The sequence below is a fragment of the Podarcis pityusensis genome (assembly GCF_964106645.2).
Source record: "Podarcis pityusensis genome assembly, chromosome: 4".
In the NCBI taxonomy this organism is placed as follows: Eukaryota; Metazoa; Chordata; class Lepidosauria; order Squamata; family Lacertidae; genus Podarcis; species Podarcis pityusensis.
This window is the reverse complement of record NC_138027.1, coordinates 55,514,221-55,536,737: the sequence shown is the minus strand read 5'-3', so window position 1 is coordinate 55,536,737 and position 22,517 is coordinate 55,514,221. Positions and strand designations below refer to the sequence as shown.

The following is a 22,517-nucleotide window of genomic DNA, read 5'->3' as shown; positions in this document are numbered from 1 at the left end:
AAGATGTTGCTACTGGTTTCATCTGTCATTTTAGTCTTGTCTCGTTTTTCTTATTGGTTATGGGGAAAGTCTATTTTCAGTACTACATTGTCCATTTATCTTATGTAGTTTTCAACTTCTGCAGTAAGCCATGAAGAAGTAGAAGGGCAGTATAGAAATGAATAAAGAACAGTAAAAAAGAACTGTGCACATTATTCCAACTGTGGCTGTGCCATCTAGACTGATATAAATGCATTGCTTCTCCCAAAAAATCAGTTGCTCAGTTGAGTAATGGTAAGAATGTTAGATGAGCCTGCAGGATCAGGCCAATGACCCATCTAGTCCAGCAACAACACTCTGCCCACCTGTGATTCCCAACTTATGCCAAACGCATCTCAAATAATTTGTTGTCAGCTGCCAACTTGGGTACCTGACAGCCCCCGATTATACTGTCAGATATAATTTCCTCCTTCTCCAGTTTTGGCTATATTTAAACAGGTCCTTAACACTTTTCTTGTCCTGTTTTGGTTGTGTTGAATACCCAAGCCCTACGTTACTTTCACCTCATTCTCTAGAATTTTGTAAAGCAAAATAAAGGGAGAAATTAAATTAACATTGGCATCAAATTTACAAAGTGTGGTATGAATAGTCTTGCCCGGCCTATGTTGTTGAAAGAAGGGGGGAAAGGGTGTTTTAAATAGGAGCACACTTTAAATGCATTCCGTGGAGATTAATGTACACAGTGCTGTGTGGTGAAAACATTTTATTTAATCTAAAAAAGCTTTTTAGTTAGCCATAAATCAACGCTGGCCAACATTTTAAAAGGTGCTTCTTATTATGGATCAAATCCAAAGCCCATTAAAAGAAACAGAACATCCCCTATAAACTATGCTATTTAAGGAGAAATGCTGTAAAAGCTAGAGAACATATTAACAAGGATCATGTGGGAAGCTGCCTCCATGTGACAATTAACTTTCACTGCGGCCACAATGTTCAGAGCTGGTCACTGTGTCATTCTGGCACCAGGCACAGGCCCCATCTGCACTATGCATTCAAAGCCAAATCATCTCACTTTATAAAGAGCAAAAGCTTCCCCCAGAGAATCATGGGAAGTGGAGTTTGTTAAGGGCACTGAGAGTTGTTAGGAAGCCCCTATTGCCCTCACAGAACTACAGTTCCAGAGCACTCTGATAATTGTAGCTCTGAGGGGAATAGGGGCCTCCTAAAAGCAGCCTCAACAAACTTCAGTTCCCAGGATTCCCTGGGCCTAAGCGATGGCTGTGTAAAGTGGTATAATATGGCATTAAATGTATAGTGGAGATGGGGCCACAAACAGTTTACACACTACCCTCAGCCTCAGTGTGCTCTCTTTGCCAGGCATGGTGCATTCTACACATTGTGACTGTGGCTGGAAACCCTAGGCAACCTGTGGGCAAACGGGCGCATGTGACCCTTGACCTCACTTCATGTAGGTGGCAAGGAAAGCAAAGGGGGGCAATGGAAAGAGAGAAATAGAAAGGGAGAGAGAAGGGGTGGTACACCTATTTTTTTGTGTCTATGTCCCCAATGCATCCCAGGCATGTGTCCCCTGGTGGGAATGCAGCACCTGACAGAAAAAAAAGTCCCCCCAGGATTGCTTTTGAGTGTGCCATCACTGTGTGAAGACTGAAATGTGTGCTCTGAGCATGTGCAATAGAGGTGTGATGGCTCAGACCTTAGCTTGTTGGGCTTATTTCTGCCCTTGTTTCTTGATACAATTGCCTCTGCAGCAGATTTGCAAATAGCCTCTCGCCTTGGGTGAGAAGACATTGCCTTCATTTCAGCAAGCACTCTCCCCCTGGCTTGCAACTTTTCCAAAATTTTCCTTGCAAGCCGAAGTCTACAGTTTTAAAAAATTTCCCAAATACTAGTTGTGCCTCATATTTGCTATAATTATGATAATGATAATAATGGAACCTATCTTACATCAGTGCTTTTAATGCCATGGTTACAGCTTTCAAATGAATGGGACAAATTATTGTTTCGTCCTTAGAAAGAAAAGATAGGCAGGATGTATTTATTTATTTTTTAAAAAAATGTTTTTTTTAATGGTATGTTGGGGTTTGCCATCAAGGGACAGGCAAAGATTTCTGCTTCCCTGTTCCATTTTTGTGGGGGAGGTATCACTTTACCATAATGTCTACTCCAGGGTAAATACCAAGTTGTTTTCCCCAACTAGCCTGTATCCTGATATATGGGAAATTATTAAGATCTGCCCTCCAAGGCATGTTGTTAATGTTACTGTTACTGAGATCCTTTCCCCTCCCCCACACACCAGTTTTATGAGTAGGGAGTTGTGCTAAATTTGAAAATACTTGAGACTCTTCTCGCTACCACCATTATTAACTAAAAAGTTACATTTAAAGCACTGCTCACATGTTGTGATGATAAGCAATTGTTATTGTGAAATGGAATACAGTGGTACATTGGGTTACATATGCTTCAGGTTGCATACACTTCAGGTTACAGATTCCGCTAACCCAGAAATAGTGCTTCAGGTTAAGAACTTTGCTTCAGGATAAGAACAGAAATCGTGCTCCGGCGGCACGGCAGCAACAGGAGGCCCCATTAGCTAAAATGGTGCTTCAGGTTAAGAACAGTTTCAGGTTAAGTATGGACCTCCGGAACGAATTAAGTACTTAATCCGAGATACCACTGTATGTGGAACCATTGTTCTAAAAGCAGTAGATTGGCTACACAACATTGACATGCTTCTCTTTTATTCTCTTCTATATTTCTTACATTTCCACTTGGGGGTTGCCATGATAATCAAAATAAGGATTCCAATAAAGGGGAAAGTAAATTTAATTTACTTTTCCCCACGTGGCAGCAGAGACAGCCCTCCCATAACTGCACACACAAATATTTATTGTGAAGCACAAGGGGGGGAACAATGACAATTAATAAGCTCTCCGCAAGACCAGCACATGAATCAAAAAGGGCACCGTGTCCTTCTGAGCTGCTTGCTCATTAGTTAGAGTTGTTACACTGCTGGGCCAAAGCTAGAAGTCAATACTTGAGCTCTGTGGGATTTCTCTTGCCTGCCCTTTTTATCCGTATTTATTGAGTGAGCACTGATGGTATAGGATAATGTAATTTTCCAAGCCTTTTTAAGCAGCTGAGATTCATGAGCAAGGTCAGGCACCATACCAAAGGCTCCATGCAGCATTTTCTTCACATGAAATTTACAATATGTTCAGGCTGAATGAAACATTCTCCAGATTCAGTTTTCCTTTGGCTTGAAAATAGTGATTTAGAGGGTGTGCAACCCCAAACCCTCCATTCTGTGTTCTTCACAGTGATTGCTACTATCGACCGCCATGTTTTCACCTTTTGCTGGTGCTTAATTGCCTCTCCCTCATTCTTTCCCCTTTTTTGTTGTCATTGCTTTACTCAATTCCTCTCTACCTAATCAGGGCCATGTATTGGACATGAAAGTGTAATAATCCTATGTAGCCAATCAGATTTAGGTATTTGCTGAGTTCAGCAGGAGGAAATTTAAGCCTATTCAGAGTGAAGACAATGCTTGCTATGCAAATGACATCAGTGACTCTCACTAATCAGGAATCATAAAGTAGCAAGGCAACTCTCGACTCAGTTGCATAGTATCCAACTGCCCCGAAAATGCCAGGACCGTCACAAAAGCCTTTAAACCATCACAGCTTCTCACTTTGACATGCAGAGTCTTGAATTCCCATTTTTGTTGAGGTATGTTAACTGGAAATGGTTTCACGTTGGGGGAAGCAGGGGGAAGAGAGAGTTGCTGACTGAGGCTGCCTGCTTTTCTTACCCCTCCCGCTTCTCCACCACCTCCTGGGAGTCAGAGAAGGCAGGATGTGGGGAAGAGTCTTGAACTGGGTCGGGGGGTGGGGGAAGCCAGGCCAGCAAGGGGAGCAAGACAATGGGGATATCGCCATTGCCACCATCCCTGCCATGGGAGGCTGTAACTCTCCAGCCTGGTGGACCCCTAGCCACCCGGCTAGTTGACCATGCCAAACAAAAACAAGGAGGAGGTAAGCTAGGTCAGGCCTGAAGAGAATGTGGTGGCTGGAGGAGGCCCTGGGGTGGTGGGGATTGTTGCAACTGGGTGTAACTGGTGGGGTGCAGGCAGGCCTGTGGGGAGCTTAAGCCTGAGAGGTGGGGTGTGAAAGAAACAGGCCTCTGGTGCAGGGAAGAGCAGGGGGGTTGGTCTTTCATCCCTCCGTAGGAGACAGGGATCTACTATGGCCCCTGTCCTGCACTAGACCCCCTTGAATCCCAGACCAGAGTGTTTTAGCAATCCCTTTCTCCATCAGAGATCTTCAATGAAGTGACACATGGAGTCCACTCTGGCTTCTGTGTTCACTTGTGGAGTTTTGGCAAACTGACTTCACTCTCTGCCAAAGCTCTGCAAAGTGGAACTAGACAATTCCACCCATAGATTCCCCTACCCCTTTGCAGATTTCAACTTGGTACATCCTTCAAGCTCTTTTTAAAAACCAAGTTATCAGGAATGTGAGGGGATGGCTTTAACAAAAGTTTTGACAATTGCAATTAAAATGCAGTAAGCCTGGTGTCAACTTGATATGGAAATCTAATGGAGTTCAGGGAGTGAGGATTTCCCTCTTGGTTGAACAATAGCTACTCAATAAATTAACATCTCAGTTTCAAAAAATATGAAGAGAAATAAAATGGTACAGAGAGGGAAATTAGGCAAATTTTCTCTAATGGATAAGTCCTAAGGGCTCCTTTACATATTACATTTTAAAGTGTATTTATAAAATTCTTTGCATATTCCTGTAAACATAATGTATGAACCTGATGCATATGTATTATCCAGATACAATCCCCAGGCACTGGATTCAGCCACAGTTCCCAATAAGTGTTCACTGAGTGGCAGACGTGATTTTCCCTTGTCTCTGTGTGTGGAGGGGCATTGTACTGTGTATGAAATAGCTCTGCTCTGGCGCAAAGCACACATAGTCACACTGCAACCCTAGGAGTCCTGGCAGTATACAAATCCTTTCCCCACAAAAAAACACAGATACACCATCCATCATAATGATGGGCAAACAATAAATTGAGGAAACGAAACGAAACGAAACGAAACGAAACGAAACGAAACGGAATAAATAAATAAATAAATACCTTCCAGTAGCACCTTAGAGACCAACTAAGTTAGTTATTGGTATGAGCTTTCGTGTGCACGCACACTTCTTCAGATACATTCTTCAGATACATAAATTGAGGGTTACTTCTTAAACAATCTGGTTTCCAGAATATCTTGTTATTGTGCATTTTTGAGGCTTCATGCCTAATAACCTTTTCTGAAACATTTCCCCCTCATGTGGGTTTAAGTTCCGACAGACATTTCAAATTCAGCCTGGATTTATGAGCTTGCCAAATTTGTCACTAAAACTGATCGGCCAAGCTTTCTCAGCTGACAGCCTGACGGTGAACCCATTTCTTAGAGCCAACCATGTTTATCTAATCCAGTTGATTTCAGATTTCCTATCCTCAGAGAACAAAAAAAAAATCCAAGGCTGTATGCCTGCCAGTGACCCCCTAAGTGTGTGCTGCAAACTCCCTGCACTTTTCTGGTGGTTCTGAAGCAGATTCTAGAGCACACTCAGTTAGCTGGCTGGGCCTAGATATTACCCTGCACACAAAAAGAATGTTCTAGACATTGCCAAAATAACCCTGTCAGTGGCTGCAGATACCAGGGGAATATCAGTAGTTGTGGAAAGCCCTCTTTTAAGCAGACTGTCAATCATTACCACATGTTAAGTTTCCTGCATTGCAGGGGGTTGGACTAGATGACCCTTGTGATATCTTCGAATTCTACAGTTCCATGACTCTATTATTACTCTTCTTCCTGAGGCTGCTTTGAAAGGCTACCAGGGAAACCTGTGGTTCCTAGAAATATGAAGCTGATTCAGATACTTACTAGAGGAAGGGATCTCTTTGTTTGGTGAATCAAACACATTCCCTTCCCTGTTGTCATGTAACATGTGAGGTGGGTGCAGAAGCACATGTATGAAATCAGTCATCCATGCATAGAGGTAATAGCATGACACATCTGTCTCATACGTTGCATGCACTAGGTGCATGATGGAGATTCCCAGCCCAGTAATTGAATTAACTAGGCTATATTCTTCATTTCACAGCTGCAAAGTCTTTTGTATTATTTTCTCCATTTTATTTCAAAGCTTAATATGCCACATGGCTTTAGAAAAGCTAGATCAGAGCTTTCCAAACTTTTCAAGTTGGTGACGCACTTTTTGAACATGCACCATTTTGCGACACAGCAATTCAGTTTTACTAGCAAACCAGAGGTTAATCAGGGGTCAGGAAACTTTTTCAGCAGGGGGCCAGTCCACTGTCCCTCAGACCTTGTGGGGGGCCGGACTATATTTTGAAGGGAAAAAATGAACGAATTCCTATGCCCCACAAATAACCCAGAGATACATTTTAAATAAAAGGACACATTCTACTCATGTAAAAACACCAGGCAGGCCCCACAAATAACCCAGAGACGCATTTTAAATAAAAGCACACATTCTACTCATGTAAAAACACGCTGGTTCCCGGACCGTCCACGAGCTGGATTTAGAAGGAGATTGGGCCGGATCTGGCCCCCGGGCCTTAGTTTGCCTACCCATGGGTTAAACCAACCCTTTCCAGCTCCGGGAGGAGCGTAGGCAGTGCGACACACCTACACACTCCAGCTGACACACTAACGTGTCGCAACACACAGTTTGGAAAGCTCTGCACTAGAAAGACTAGTTACTGGGCAAGAACCTTCACAGCAGAAAATATAAATCTGGGCCACTGTAAAAGCAGCTGGTGGTGGGAATCTTCTGCTGACAGCAAAAGTTCAAGAAATATGCAGTGCACTGACTGTAAATCCCAGAGCTAAGCTAGAATTGTGCTGTGTGGATTCCAGCCTGAAACAAGAGATACTTCATTGATTTAGAACTGAACACTGAATGAACATGCATTGCAATTTGTTTTGGTTTCTGTATCTTCTTTTTTAAAAAGCCACTTTTCTTTCTTTTCTGTATTTGTGAAATGAATGGAAGTCATCTTCTCAAGACCCCAATAGTGCTCTCCAGGATATTGTAAACTGATAGAGACTCTTGCAGGTCAATTCCCTTCCCCGCTCTAAATCCTGCCACACAAACACTTCAACAGACACCCACTATGTTCCATGTCTCAATTTCCCCCAACCTTCCACAGATCCTGGAAGCCAGCCCTCATCAGGCCATTCGGGATTTCCTCCCTTTGAAATACAGTTTACAGATTAATATACTTCTGTGTACCTAGAGAGGGTTTTTTTAGTGTACAACAACCATGACCTTCAGTGACCCCTTTCTGGTATTTTCTCTGTAAAGAGCAGTTCTCTCTTTTGATGGGACATCTCTGGTCCCTTTGCACTTCTGTTACTTTCTCAGGGCTGATTACCAGACCTGGAATCCAATTCTTGGGGGCTGTTTCCCATGTGTCTCTTCACTGACATTTGTATATAGAAAGCTGCCTTCAGAGGCAGATTTAGGGCAACACAGCTAGTTTCGCCACACTGGGCACCACAGTAGGGGTCACCAAAGGGTGCCACAACTATGACACGGTGAATTGAGCAGAACAGAAGGCAAGAGCTGAGGGGCACTGAATTTTCGACTCACATAGGGTGCTGCTGGAATTTGAAAGACTAAAGTCTACCCCTGCTGCCTTATACCAAGTCAGACCATAGACACATACAACTCAATACTGACTACCTTGACTGGCAGTGGTTCTCCTGGCTTTCATGCATTGACGTAGACCAGACCCACTTGGAGATGAAGGGGGATCAAACCTGGCACCTTTCGCATGCAAAACATGTGCTGTACCACTAAGCCATGGCCCTTCCTAAAGGAAGTGATTGGAAAGGTTGGGTAACTGGTGCAGTTACTGGTCATAGCTTCTCTACAGCCCAGTGATGTTAACAAGAAATAGAAAAATGTGATACAACTACCTCATGTGATTCTCACAATCCTGGTTAGACAAGGGAGAATCATATTTATTATTTATTGTATGATATACTGATCTTCAGTGTAAAACATTTACAGGATGTTGGTATAGAAATTTGGTTTTTAAGAAAGCAACAAGCAGGGGGAATGGTGTTGCTTGCAATTTCTCCCCATCCCTTCCCAACAGCATGAATAGCAGAAAATTATCCAATGTCTACTGGAAAATCAGTGGGTCCTCAGATTTGTCTTTGTTGGATATAGTCCAGATAGCTGAATAACCCATATGGTGAGAGGGGTACATAAGCCATTAGACCATCTGATCCACACCCCATATGTTGATAAAGAGGAGGGGAGCAACGGTCTATAGGATCACCTCACTGTGAGAAACAGAGATGCATTTCAACATGGCGGCTTAATGTTGCACATGTCCGTCCTTTGTGGTCCACTAGCATATTATGGCCCACAGTTTGGGAATCCCAACATTAGATAACATAGCGTGCATGTATATGACTGGGGTTCAGCTAGCACATTTTCACCCTCCCTTCCTCTTGCCATCCAACAAGAGTTTGCTTAGTAGAATTTAAATGCATGAGGCACAAAGTGGCTTAACTCTGAAAAGTCCCGCTAATACATGTTAAAGGGAGCATTCACAAAGTGTATTCATTTGCATTCATCAGTCTATATTAAACTCACCGCTCTAGTTGATGTGATTTGCTTCCCCATGTAGAAATGCCCCTGGGCATCAGAATGCCATTAGTGCTCTTGAAAATCCCTTTATTAGTCTGAGCTGTCCTCTGGTGAATTTGAATTCATTCACAGGCAGCAGCTGGGAAATTTGGTTTGATGGGAGAAGGAAAAGTAGGAAACCTGGGCCCTGTCAGCAGGTTTGCAAAGAAAGAAACTGGGGCAGGGGGAAGATATATAATACCTTTGGGAGGCTGAGACATCACAGGGCACTGGTGGGCCAATGTTTTTCAAAGGGGAAATGGTGACATTTTGCCAGAGTGGAACAGGAAGAGCCCCACTGAAAAGAGAGGAAATCCAAGGTGGAAGGACAAGGAAAACCTGATCTATAATGAAAATTCGTTAGAAAAGGGGTGACTTAATTCAAGCTGAAATACCTCTGTGGCATGAAGATCACACAGCTGAAGCACATTAGAGGTGTAACCAAGCTGTGTCATGATTTCAGCTTAGAATTTTATGTTATGCATCCTCTAGGCAGGCTTTGGGGTGAACACAGCAGAACCAAAGGCCCAGATTGGGCTGGAGGATTTGCTTGCCTCTTCAGGATACCCAGTTGGGACACAGCTCAGTGGTAGAGCATCTCCAGGGTTTTTATTTTAAAGGATCAGGTAACCTGAAAGACCTGTGCTAGAGAGCTGGTTGCCACCTGTCATAAACAGTCTGATCTGGTATAATAGGGATGGAGAACCTATGGCCCTCCAGATGTAGCTACTGTTCTACAGCTCCCCATGATTCCTGGCCATTAGCCATGGTGACAAGGGGTGATGGAAGTCCAACAACATCTGGAAGGCCACAGGTTTCCCATCACTGTGGCACAATGTAGTTCCCTTGGAGTGTGATAGGATGGAGAGCCTCAGCACTTTGCAATCTACTTGGTAGCAAACTTAACTGTGTCTGGTCATAAATAAATAAATACACTGAATTCGAAAGGACATTTCACACATTATGCAAAAAAAGGCAAATCTGGGTGCCAGCAAACATTCAGCAAGGAGGTGGAGCCAATCACAGGTTGACTACTACCCTGTTCAACATTTAAAAATGTAACCATTAACTATATTTTCCAAAAGGGGTGGTAGAGAAATCAGGTCTTGTCACTCATACTTTAAGAAACAAAGCTTCTTCTCTTTGTCTGCATAGAACCACTTAAAGTGAAGTTCTGCTTTCGGCAAAGCTGGCCAATTGTAAATCATCTCATGATTGTGAGACAGGATTGCTTAGGATAACAAAAACACTAGAAAAGGAGTTTGTCAGTACTGAAGTATCATTGCATTAATTCTGCTCTTGCAGCAAAATGTTAATATTTGATGGAAACATTTCATGGAACAAAAGCAGTAATGTAATGTTCTCTCAACTAGGCAGTGCTGTTCCTGTAATCCCACAGAGCAATGGATGAATGGATCTATTTCTTTGACATCTGCAATATCACTCATAAATTTCTGCTATTTTATCTACATCTGCTGAATCAGAATCCATCCATTACCACACTCCATCAAGGTTTTACTGTCAAGTGCAGAACAGCATTCTTATATAAGGTTGCCTTCCCCATCCTGGTGCTCTCCAAATGTTCTGGACAACAACTCCCATCACCCCCAACCACTGGCCATGCTAGGTGGAGCTAACGGGAGTCCAACAACATCTGAAGGCAATCACAATGGCTACCTCTGAATTCTGTCATTGGGTTTTAAAAAGTATCCCTTGATGATACTTGAGGAATTTCAAAGTTAAAATTGACATTATTGAAAAATGCAACATTATGGATTCAAATTGCCAAAGTTTCCCCAAATTTCAAATTCATAAGAACTTTTGTTTCAGACACAAGCAATCAAAGGATGAATTCCACCACCATACCATAGACATGTAAGATATCCTGCTTATGCAGGTCTAATTCAAATATTAACTTTAGGGAATGTGAGCTATTGCCTTGTATTCTGGTCCCAACATCCTCTACCAAAGGACCAAATATAGATACGCTCGATGTACAAGGGGTTCATGACTGGCCACAGTTCTGTGTCGCCTCACTCAGGCAGTCTCACTCATGCAACTACAATTGTCTTTTGGGGAAGGGCTAAAATTGCTGTCCCCACCCTTCTATCATACCCCCATCACTGCCTTCTATGCATGTGGGCTCCAGTGATTTAGAACCCTGACCATGGAGGGTTTTTAACAACATGAGGAACCCACAAGCGTACGGCAGGCTCTTTGCTTTGGTGCTACCATCTCCAACAGCTGGAAGGTGGAGACAGGGATGTGACAGAGGGGGCAGGGTCCCACTCCCCTGTGCACACCATTGTAATTGTGGGAGGGAAGATGTCTGAAAAGCATTTAAGAAGTGCCTTGAATGCTGCTGTGAGCAGGCTGAAGGAAAACGGAAATGTGAAGGTGGCAAATAAACAAACAATATGAAAGGCTGCCTTCTTATTTGTATCTAGGACAAGAGAAAAGGACTGGACTCCACTGGAGGCCAGACTAAATGTCTTCTCTCCACTGATATCAAAGTGGATTGTTCCAATAGGGCCCTTTTCAGGATCTCTCTTCCAGACAATGCAAGTAACAATAGACACATCTTTAGCCCAAATTTATGACTCTCCCACTATTCTAAATTCTGCCACTCTTTCAAGCAGTCTTCCAATTATGGCAAATTACATAGCAATTTTGGAGCATCAAGCTAAATGTATTATGCTAGCTGCACACATTAGAAACACACACAAAAAGACTTCCAAAGATTATGATGATTAACATCTTATCATATTATCAGCAGGTAAAATGACATCAGTTTCAAAGGCTTTTAGCATTGCTCAAACCAAATCATCTTGGGGAGGAAAAACATACTGTAAATTAAAGGAAATGGGTGATGTAGTTATAATAAAAATGGTGTTGCTATTTTTAAAGTGATGAGGATGAGCAGTGTGTGCCTGTTTCTTTCCCCTCTAATTTCGCCATCATTGGAAGTTGACTATTTGGGGTTTATGGGGCTGATTAGAGTTGCATAAAGGGCTGGATAACCTAGTGGTGCATTATAAGAACACATTATTGGCTTTCAGAGACTAAAGCAATGGCCTGTCACATCCTGCAGGTTGTGTCCATTAGCAATCAGTTACAGATGCTTGGGGATGGCCAACTAACAGAGGCAGCCTTTAAACCATTCCCAACATGAGTTTGGGCTGTTTGTTTATTTATTTGTTACAGTATTTCTGTGCTGCTCCACTACCAAAGTTCTTAGGGGCGGCACACAAGAAAATTATTAAAACAGAATATGCATGTATGCACAATCAAAATGCAATTACAATACAAAACACATCACTACAGACATAAGCCAATAAAATCAAGCGGTAACAGGCCTAAAAACACCAATAAGCCAGCCTATCTGAAGTAGAGTGCCATGCACACTATAAAGATTCCTTCCCTGACCCCACAATAATCAAGAGATCTAGTTCTCACTAGTCAGGCTTCAGTACTTGGGAAATAATTGTTGGTCTTTGAAATTGCAACCTCACCAAATGTGGGTTGCAAGAGCAGCAGCAGCAGCCATTTAAATATACAGGAGAAAACCTAAGAAGTGGGTTCCCAAATATATGATTGGGCTAAAGGTAGGTCACATCTCTGAAACGCAAAAGGCTACTGTTGTGTAGTCATTGATAGGCTTGGAAATGCTATCCTGATCCCTCTAACCTCTAAGCAAAGGACAACCTGCCACCAACATGCCTGAGAAACTTCTGGGACCTGGTGATATCAACAACAGTACAAGTCACTTCCATAGACACAGTTTGTGAATGGAATTGGAGGAGGGGTATGGGACATGAGAAGATGGGCAAAATGAGGAAACTGACAGCTGTCTTCCTCTACCCACCACTAATTCTTATGAGTCTTCCCTTTTTCCCCTCTTGGCATTTAAAAATAAATAAATCCATCCATCAATTAACCATTTGTTCTGTTGAGTCTCCTCATATCTTATCCACTTGTGGGTCAGACCTCGACCCTGGGGACATAACTCAGAAGGGAAACTTTATACAAGGTACATAGCAAAATGGCCTTATACTGAGAAAGAACACTGGTCCATCTAGCTCCATATTGTCTACTTGGATTGGCAGCAGCTCTTTGGGGCTTTCAGGCAGGAGCATTTCCCAGCTCTACCAGAGGTTGAACCTGAGACCTTCTGCCTGAAACACATTGCCACTGAGCTACAGTCTCGCCTTCCTCTTGCCAACCTGGCTTGTGCACATAGAAGTACTTTGAAACGCAACACAAATCTCATACAGACAATAAAGTGGGTGGGTGCAGTTGTGTATACAGATAAATAATGTTTCTTCAGTCAGTTAGAAATAAAATAATATTTAATTGGCCCTGGTTTTCTATGCAGATTCCTTGCATTTGATTAAAATTATTAAGGATCCTTCCATTACAGGCAACTCATCTTGAAAAGTACCAGTTTTAGGCTATGCCAAGTAACAGGTGCTTAGTGTCATATTCTTTGTTTAGAGCAGGAGATGGGCTTTGATGGAATCAATGTAGAACATCTTAAATGATACATGAAACAAAACCTTCCTGCAAAGCTCACCAAGAAATCATGGCAGGCTGTGCAACCATTGCCACGCAGATGTCTTTGCAGACTTCTTTTTAATGAGGTGCTGGTAAAGGAAGCCCATGGGAGTGAAAATATACAGCTATTTGATGAAATATTCAGCTGCAGGTCAGCCAGATGAGTAAAGTAAGCTTTGGTACAGATCACAGAAGAAAAATCCAAGGGAAAAAACATCAGTTCATCCTAATTCTATTTTAGGAACACTGGGAGCTGCCTTATACCAAGCCAGCCCATTAGTGCATAGGATGTCTCTTTATAAATTGCCCCAAATGAGGAAATGTGTGACAAAAAAAGGACAAATGAGGACACCACTTTCCATAAAATGCTTATATGCCAATTCACATATATAAATACAAATTTAGAAATGATGGGTTGAATCCAACTACGTTATACTCAGTAAACTCACTGAAATTAATGAACCAAAATGAGTCATGTCTATTAACTTCAGTGGGCCTTCTCTGAGTAGGTGTACCATTGAGTGCAACCTGATTACTGTAATGTAAATAGACATAAAATACATCACCAGAGCAAGGAAGGCTATAACCAGGTGACCTGTGTGCCTATTTATTATGTTGTTGTTGTTTTATTATTTCCCCAGCCACTCTGGGAAGCTTCCAGCAGAATGTAAAAACATAATAAACTGTCAAACGTTAAAAACTTCCTGATACAGGGCTGCCTTCAGATGTCTTCTAAAAGTTGTATAGTTCTTTATCTGATAGGATGGCGTTCCACAGGGAAGGTGTTACTGCCAATAAGGCCTTCTGTCTGTTTCCCTGTAACTTCACTTCTTGCAGTGAGTGAACCACCAAAAGACCCTCGGAGGTAGACCTCAGAGTCAGTAGAAATGGGGATTTTCCCCACAGTGCAGCTGCAGGCATCTTTTGACCATCTTATCTGTGTTGCTGGGCAAACTAGCATGTAGTGCTGGGTAGATAAGGGCCCAAATTACAGTATTCATTGCTGGGGAGCACAAGGGAATCTGTTAGAGATGTGGAGGTTGTTGGAATGATTCTGTGAAAACGTGGAAGCCTAAGGGAAGGGCTTGCCTAAGGGAAGTTGGACTCAGAGAATTCTAACGGGTGCAGGACTTTGTTAGCAACTGGTCTTTTTCCAGTTTTTTCTTTTGTATGCATACTAATAAATTGTGAGTAACTTTGGTAGATATTGGACTGTGATTTCTTCTCAGTATTTTGTTGGCATGCAATCTTACTAACACAGCAGTTTGTCTCTCTTTTCTTCTGCACAAAGTAGACAAAGTTGCATTAGCATGGAAAGTTGTCCGCAGTGGAACATATATCCCACCTGTGATCGCTGTCAGCTGGAAAGTTCTAATGAATATTTCATGGTCTATCACTATACAGTCAGTTCTGAGAATTGCAGAAAACATTAATTACAGGTACTAAAAAAAAAAAAAAAAAGGACACACAAAACAGGCGTCCGCGCCAGACTTTCATTCCACAGCAAAAAGGTCCTCAAGTGAGATACGAAACAAAATACTATATGATGAAATAGGATGACAATGCTATCAAATAGTGAACCCAGGTGCTAAGTGTCAACAGAAAAGGACCCAAAATTGGACTATTGAAGAAACAGAGGGTGGGAGGTCAGCATAACTGGGAAACTCCAGCTTTTGCAGAAGAGCAAACTTTTTTCCCTTCTTCTTTTTTGGAGAGGAGACAGAACTTAGGAGGGCCTACCTTCTCTCCAAAATAAAACAGCCCAATGAGGACTCAGCATGCTCAGTAATCATTAAATATTGCATATCAATTAAAAAAAGAAAACAGGGAGTGGCTTGCCCTGCTTGTGCCTTTATAATAATCTGGAGGAGGGTATGGCTGGCTGGCTGAGTTGGAAACCTGACCAGGAGAAGGGTTCCTGAGTATATACTGCAGTATTTTGTTGCAGATTCCACTTGTTTAATATAAAGCCAAACATGGTGAGGAGCAAGTTCTCCTTTCTCTGTAGTTTGATACCCAGACTGCCACAATCTACTAGTCCCTTTTGTGTGTGAGGGCTCCAAAGCGCTTCACTTCGCTACTCATCAGGGCTTCCCTGCTCCCTTCAACTGAAGAAGCCATTCACTGTGTACGCAAAAGGAACTGTTGTGTGGACCTGCCCTTCCACTAAAACAAATGGAGTTGCCTACGTATGATGATGATGATGCTCCATGGGCAGTGCTCACAATTCAGAAAGAATTCTTGACAGGCCAGTTACCTTACCCACTTTTGGTGGGCATGATTTGGCTAAAATTGGGTGGGGAAGTCGAGGGGCAGTTTGTCAATTTATACAACCTTGCTCCTTCCCTAAAATGAAGCACTCTTCTTGGGTGCTTGACAGTGTATAGGGCTCTTCCTGTTCACTAAACCCTGTTGCCCCTTCAGTATCCAGCATTTCTTCCCAAGCTTCCTCCTTAGTGTCCCACCCCCCACCCCCCAGGTTCTGAGCCTTCCTCCTCTGCAATCTCCCTTGGGGGTTCCCTGGCTGGTGCTTCCCACCACTCCTCATTGTCCAGCCAATCCTTGACATCAAGCTGGCGACAACAGCCCAATTAACCACCCCTGGCTTAGAGGCTTATTCCCCACTCTCATCCATCTGTCAGATAAGCTGACAAGCTGCCAGTGTGAGCAGCCTCCCCCCTCCCAACTAACTGAATGAAAATGAAGGCTTCAGAGCAATCAGATAAACATATATGAACTCGTTCCCACAGTAAATACAAATTAGTCCCAGGGCATTTACAGGCCTTCTGGGACATTTGCACCCTTTGGTTGTACACAGTAGTGGGCACTGATGTCCCACCTGACCGACTGAGATCAGTGTAAATTAAGTGTGTGCAGTGTCAATGTGTGAGGTCCGTGTACTTCTCTGGGCATGAGAATGTGGGAACACATTTCAGGGGCACTTTATTTATTTCCTATGAGGTGTTACGGTGCAGATGAAGTGGGAATGAAGACGGTCCCTTCCCTATGCACCCATAAGTGGAGATTTTTCAAAGTTTTTATGGTACATTGGACCAAGTACTTGGCCTTGAGATAGCAGAAGATGGAAATAAAATGTGCCATGTTTCTTTCAAAAGACTTCCATTACTACCTTAGGAACGCCAGACAAATTTGCTTTTCCTAGGCAACTGATGCAATTCTATCTTATTTTCTTCTTAGCCTACTGCTTTGAAAGCAGGGGAAATGATGATCCACCATGCATCCTTCTTACTGTTATATCCTCATAGTCACGGTTATCCAAAGGGGGCTTTGATGCTCAGAGGAAACAACACATCAGTACTTTACAGGGAAAGAGATTCAGTTTGGTTTGCATTTTAAAGAGAATATACATTTTGAGGCACCACAATATCAATTTCTTTTCAACTGACCTATTGATGCTTTTAATTGCATTTTGTGGATATTCATATACTGTTTTGATTTGATTTTGTATGTTGTAAACTACCTTGATATACTTTATAGAAGTGCAGATTATATTTATTTAACTAAATCAGTATATAAATTTGCATCCCCCGTAACTTTACATAGCTATCCTTCCAAATTTGCATGTCACCGAATTTTGTGCTGCCACTCTCCAATGAAAATGTGCATATCCAGCAAAACAGCATAGAGAGATGTGTATATATTTGGAAAAATGCACACTAAAATGCTGATGAATTTTCATAAGGACTTAAAAAAAATAAATGAAAATTCCCCAAACTGCTCCAGAAATGCGCTGAACTGAATTTTCAATTGGGGGGGGGGGAATCAGAAAGTGAGGGAAACCAAACCAGCTCATCCCTACCAACAACTCAGAACTGTAATTTTGTTTGCTGGGGAGGGAAGACTTGCAGAGGATAAGAGTATTTGGAAGCTGGTATGCATTGGCACAGCTGCAATTTCCCACTTGCAAAATATGCTAGACTGTTTGTATGGCAACAGCTTATAAATTATGGAAGAGGCATGTAGGCTGGTGGGAAGGGATGTGAGTGGCAGCGAGTGCTGAGCTATGGAAAATGTAATGTTTGTGACATCACTGTGGGAGTGAGAAGAAGATGGGTATGCGGGAGACGTGCTCTACTTCTTTGGTAAGTGTCGTTATTTTCTAGGAAAGGAGGAACCCTGAAAAACATGTTTGGCCAGGCTTGCCAAAGATGGTAATGAAACTGATCAAAATATCTTAGCTAGCCTGGGGATGTGAAAGTCTTCCCCGCAGGTGCAAAATCTGCTGCTTTCAATGAGCTTTTTTTCCTTTTTTCTTTTGTAAGAAGCTTCACAAAACCTGCATTGCTCTGTCTTCTTTCATTTTGGGTTAACTGCATCGTTTCATTTTATTAAGAACATCATGTTTCATGATCGTGTTATATAAACAGCATTGCGAAGAAAGTCATCCAGCCTTATTATGGAAGTAAAACCAGGAGATAACTCTTGTGCATCTTGTACTGAGTCAGTCAGAAAATGTCGAGCAACTCAGTCTGATGTTTTGTATTTTAAAAAGCACACTCAAAAGCTTCAGGTCTGCTGTAGCTACTGTGATGTGTAACAACAGCCATGTACGGCATCTGAGATGCATGAAACCCATTGCTCCAACCTTGCCAGCCCTACTGCCCTGGGTCAGCAAAAGTCTTCAGGGTTGTCACGTAGAACTCCTGAGGAAATGCACACCATGTATCCCCCTCACCAAACCCATTATACTGACAGTGAATTCTTTCTCTGATTGTAGAGCCTTATATAACCAAAATAGCACCATCCATACACAAGAGGGCAGCTGTGCAGGGTGGGGGTGGGGTCCAAAGTTCAAAAAACAATTTAGCAAAAAAAAACTCTTATGAGAGGAAGGCATTCCCCATAACAGCTCAATAAGGATGAAGCATATTCATGGCATGAGAACCAACTGTTATAGGGCAAGAGTGAGATGGAAAGTTGGGTGGGGTGAAGGAAATGCAATGAAGCACCCTGGAAAATGCTGGTTGGAACCCCGAACAAGAGCTCTCTACAGTGAAATGTTTCGTTGCAGGTCACATTTGTTCACCCTAAAGGCCTTTAGAGAAACCTGGTCCTCCTGGCACCCGATGCAACTTTCCACATAAAAATGCTGGTGAAGGGCATGGGGCATGGATCCTTATCCACCTGGACATCACAACTAACTAGCTGTTCATTTTATCCCAAAGGCAAGAGTCTACCACAATGATATATATCATCCAATCAGGTCTTACCATTCTCACCAGATGTCTTGTCTTTTCCATTTGTTGCTCCAGCACCTTGTCTCTGTGTAAAAGAGGAAAAGAAAGGGGCGATTACATGTGGTCCAGATGTGGGGAACATTTTGGGACTGAGGGGCACATTACCCATATTAAAAATGGTCAACAGGGTGTGCTTCAGTGGGATGGGGCCAGAATCAAGCATCATAGGAGCCAGCTCCTAGGAGCTGTGGGGGCTTTGTCCCCCACAATAAAATATTTGAGGCGGCTGGACCCCCGCAAAGTTGATGGGTATTGCCATTCAAATGGTGCACATGCATCACGTCATGTGTTCAATTATGCAGGGTGGGGCTTACCAGGGCCCCCACAATATTTTATTCAAGTTGGCTCCCCTACCAAGCGTTCACACAGTGTTCTTCACCACCACAGGGATACATTTAATTCTTAATCATTCTACTCATCAGGTTTCACCTTCCACTTTCTTCAGACCTCTAAAATCTTTTATCTATCATTGACTATGCAAAAGGCAAAGGTAATTCAGTGATTCCAGCAGAAGACTGTAAATGAAGTCAATGCACAACTGAACTGTAAATCCTGCATTGCAGCTATTTAAGCCCCCCAAAGTCAAAATGCAATTGCATCCTGAAAAGTGCATGCAAGTACAGTAGTTGCAAAAATGCACAGAGCACTTATTTCATATTTGCGAGAAATACAAGTCTGCTGAGACATTACATGACATTCATTGCTCTGGGAAGAAACACAAGGATTGAATTTACAAACAGCAAAGAAATCACAAGTTGTCAATCAAAGCTACATGGAGCTATTCAGAAGAAGAAGAATTTGTTCAGCAAATTTCGCATTATTTGACTTTCAAGCTCATCAGTTATTAGTTCTTTTGCTTAAACTTAGATGTCAACTGCATTTCAGGGTCTAAAATGCTATATCATTGGTGCAGCAGGAGGGTTCTATTTCAGAGCCAGCATGCTTTAGTGGTTAGTGTGCAGGACTTAGACCAGGAAGACCTGAGTTTAAATTCTCATTCAGATATGAAGCTCACTAGCTGACCTTGGACCACTCATGCTTTTGCGGCCTAATCTTCCTCACACATTATTGTGAGAATAAAAAAGGAAGAGTTGAGCTCCTTGGAGGCAAGGCAGAGTAAGAATATCGTTAATGCTACTAGCATCCTGGCAGAAGTTTTTGGCAAAACTTCCAGTTCGGCAATTACTTGCCTCTCACTTGAGTCTATATTTATGAAGCCATTGATCATGAGTATTATCATAAATTGCCTTTGAGCCTTTTGTGTACTCAAAGACCGATTGTGATTAATGGGTAAGAGAATGTTGTGGAGAGGTATTTTTAATACAAATATGAACTTTGTTGGCTAGTCACAGAATTACCTACAGCTCAGGACCGCAATAACTGAAGGACCGCCTCTCCCCATATGAACCAAACCCAGACTTTGTGACTATCTTCTGAGGCCCCCCCCCCCTTTGTGTACCTCTTCTATGAGAGGTCCAGAGGGTGACAGCACGAGAACAGGCCTTTTCTGCAGTGGCTCCCTATTTATAGAATGCTCTTCCCAGGGAGGTTCGTCTGGTGACTTCATCTTTAGGTCCCAGGCAAAACTGTTCCTCTTCAACCAGGCCTTTGGCTGATAAATATTCTATGGCCTTTTAAATGTATTTGTTTTGTTTTGTTTTTAACTATTCATTTTGTGCTTTTATCTTGTGAACTGCCTTGAGATCTTTGGATGAAGGGCAGTATATATATTTTATAAATCAATAAAATGATACCTTCCAAAGACAATGAAGTAGGAGTCAGTCCAACCCTCTTAAGTAATCTCCCCCACCCCCGGATTACTGTTGTGTGAGGGGGAGAGCTCTGATGAACCTGTTGGCCCTGCCCTGTCCATCATGTCCATATTGCCCGTTTCATTGCCCTCTACAGGATGGGAAGGGGAGTTTCTGCAGTGACTAGCCTGATGTGCAATCATAGAATTGCAGAGGCAGAAGGGACCACAAGGGTCATCTAGTTCAACTGCCTGCAATGCTAGAATCTTTTGCCCATCATGGGGCTTGAACTCACAACCCTGAGATTAAGAGCCTCATGCTCTACCAGCTGAGTTCTTACTCATGTAGGCTTCCCATTTAATCCTGTCAGTACTATGATCTTCCAAGGTTCTAAAGATGATGCCATTGTGGTCTACTGAGGGAAAAGCTAAGAGTGATGACTTCATGCCACACATTCCCATGCCAATGTATAAGGAAAGAATAACAGGGGAGAATCTTAGTGTCCCCAGTTTTAGTACTTATTGCTTTTCTTTAAGGGATTTCTACCTTTCCCTTCCTACAGGCTTTCAGGGTAGTTTAGCAAAAGTTAAATTAACAGTAAATGAAATGCAGACAACAACATTTGAACACCACAAGATATACAAAAAACAGTCTAAAATAAAATAAAATAATAAAATAAAATAAAATAAATTGCAAAGCTGCACAAAAGCAATTTGCAGAGGATTTAAAAGCTCAAGGGAGATGAAAGGTATTTATCTGGAGCCAGAATGACGTCAAGGTTGATGTCTGGTGAGCCCTCCTGAGGAGAGGATTTGCCCTGGGGAAAACTGGTGGTGATAGGCAAAAGACCACCTTCTGGGGAGGAGCTCTTGGAATATATTGGTCCTTTGCAGGAGGTGAGCAAAGGTTTGGAGAATTCAGGCATCCCAAGCAAATCTGACATGAACCAGAGAACACTCACTTTCTCTTCTCTTTCATCAATGCTATACTGATGTGAGCTATTTTGGAGGAAATGTTTGGCTGAAAAGCTGGACAAAAATGTAATGTAACATAATATAGTATAATATAATAAATGCTACAGGGTATGCTAGAGTGGCACTATTTTCTCATTCTGCACATTTGACCGGTGGAATTCTTGCCAAAATGGTTGAATGCCAATAGTCCCAAGTGTATCATCCCCCAAAGTTTTTCAGCAAACACTACCAGTATCCATCGGAGGACGAAGGTATAATTGTGTTCCAGTACCGCCAGCAGATGCGATATAAGAGCTGAAATGAGCATGAGTGGAGAACCGTAATGATTATACATTAAAGTGGATAAACAATTTTGTCGCTATGGAGCGTAGGAGGAAACACAGTTTATGACTGCTTGGGGCTATATAAATGTTTAAGTCAGTGGTTTTGCAGAACATCAAAGGCACATCATTAAAAGTGGCAGGGGAAACCAAACTCACTTTGAATTTGTCTTTATAGGGAAGGGAAAGAGGAATGAAAGCTACATGGCTGGTCAGACTACGCTAATAAAGCATATGTCATCTTTGTGCAACCCATACTTTTTGACACTGAGATGATGCAATCTTAAGGGTAGAAATCAAAATCAAAGGGCAATTCCTAGCCATATAGAATCCCCCTTTGCACCCTCATTTTCACCTTCATTCCTTTTTCCCCCATCCTCATTTTTCTCAAATCTCCCTTGCACACAAATCACACCCATTTCCATACTGTCTCCTGTCTCCTATTCTGCGGTCCTCTTTGCACACAAACACCATTATCACCTTCCTCCTTTTTCAACTCTCCCTTGCACACAGGCCACCCCCATTTCCATGCCTTTTCCTCTCTCTTATTCTGCAGCCTCCTTTGTGCGCCCACCCCATGATGATAGATGTTACTGTATCCTATTTATGAATAGACTCTTAAGAGCAAGCCTGTTAGCTTGGCTGAGTTGCAGAAGGTTAAGTTCAGTTGATGGCTATATAGTACATATATGGTATGTGAGTTTCCTTGTTAATAAAAAAAATCTGTTCAAAATTACTACATTGAATCTGGAACTTGATGTTGAAAATGGTGCATGATACCGCATCCTTTATTTCTCTTACATGAGGCAGCTGATGAAAAGAAGAGGGGAAAGTTTAAGTACAGCAAGAAGGGAAGGACACGGGGGGGGTGGCAGTTTTAAACAACAGCAGACATTCGAAGAAAGCAGAGCTAGGAAGAGAGTGAATGGTT

General features: G+C 42.4%; 1 protein-coding gene across 2 annotated transcripts in view; it reads right to left on the bottom strand.

Annotated features, from left to right (window-relative positions):
• Nucleotides 1-22,517, bottom strand: part of PCP4 (Purkinje cell protein 4) — a 61,515-nt gene that overhangs the window by 11,812 nt on the left and 27,186 nt on the right. For both annotated transcript variants that reach the window (XM_081004515.1, XM_081004516.1), the window contains one exon: nt 18,515-18,566. In XM_081004515.1, the coding sequence (XP_080860641.1) occupies nt 18,515-18,566 (52 nt within the window). The remainder of the gene's footprint in view (nt 1-18,514; nt 18,567-22,517) is intronic.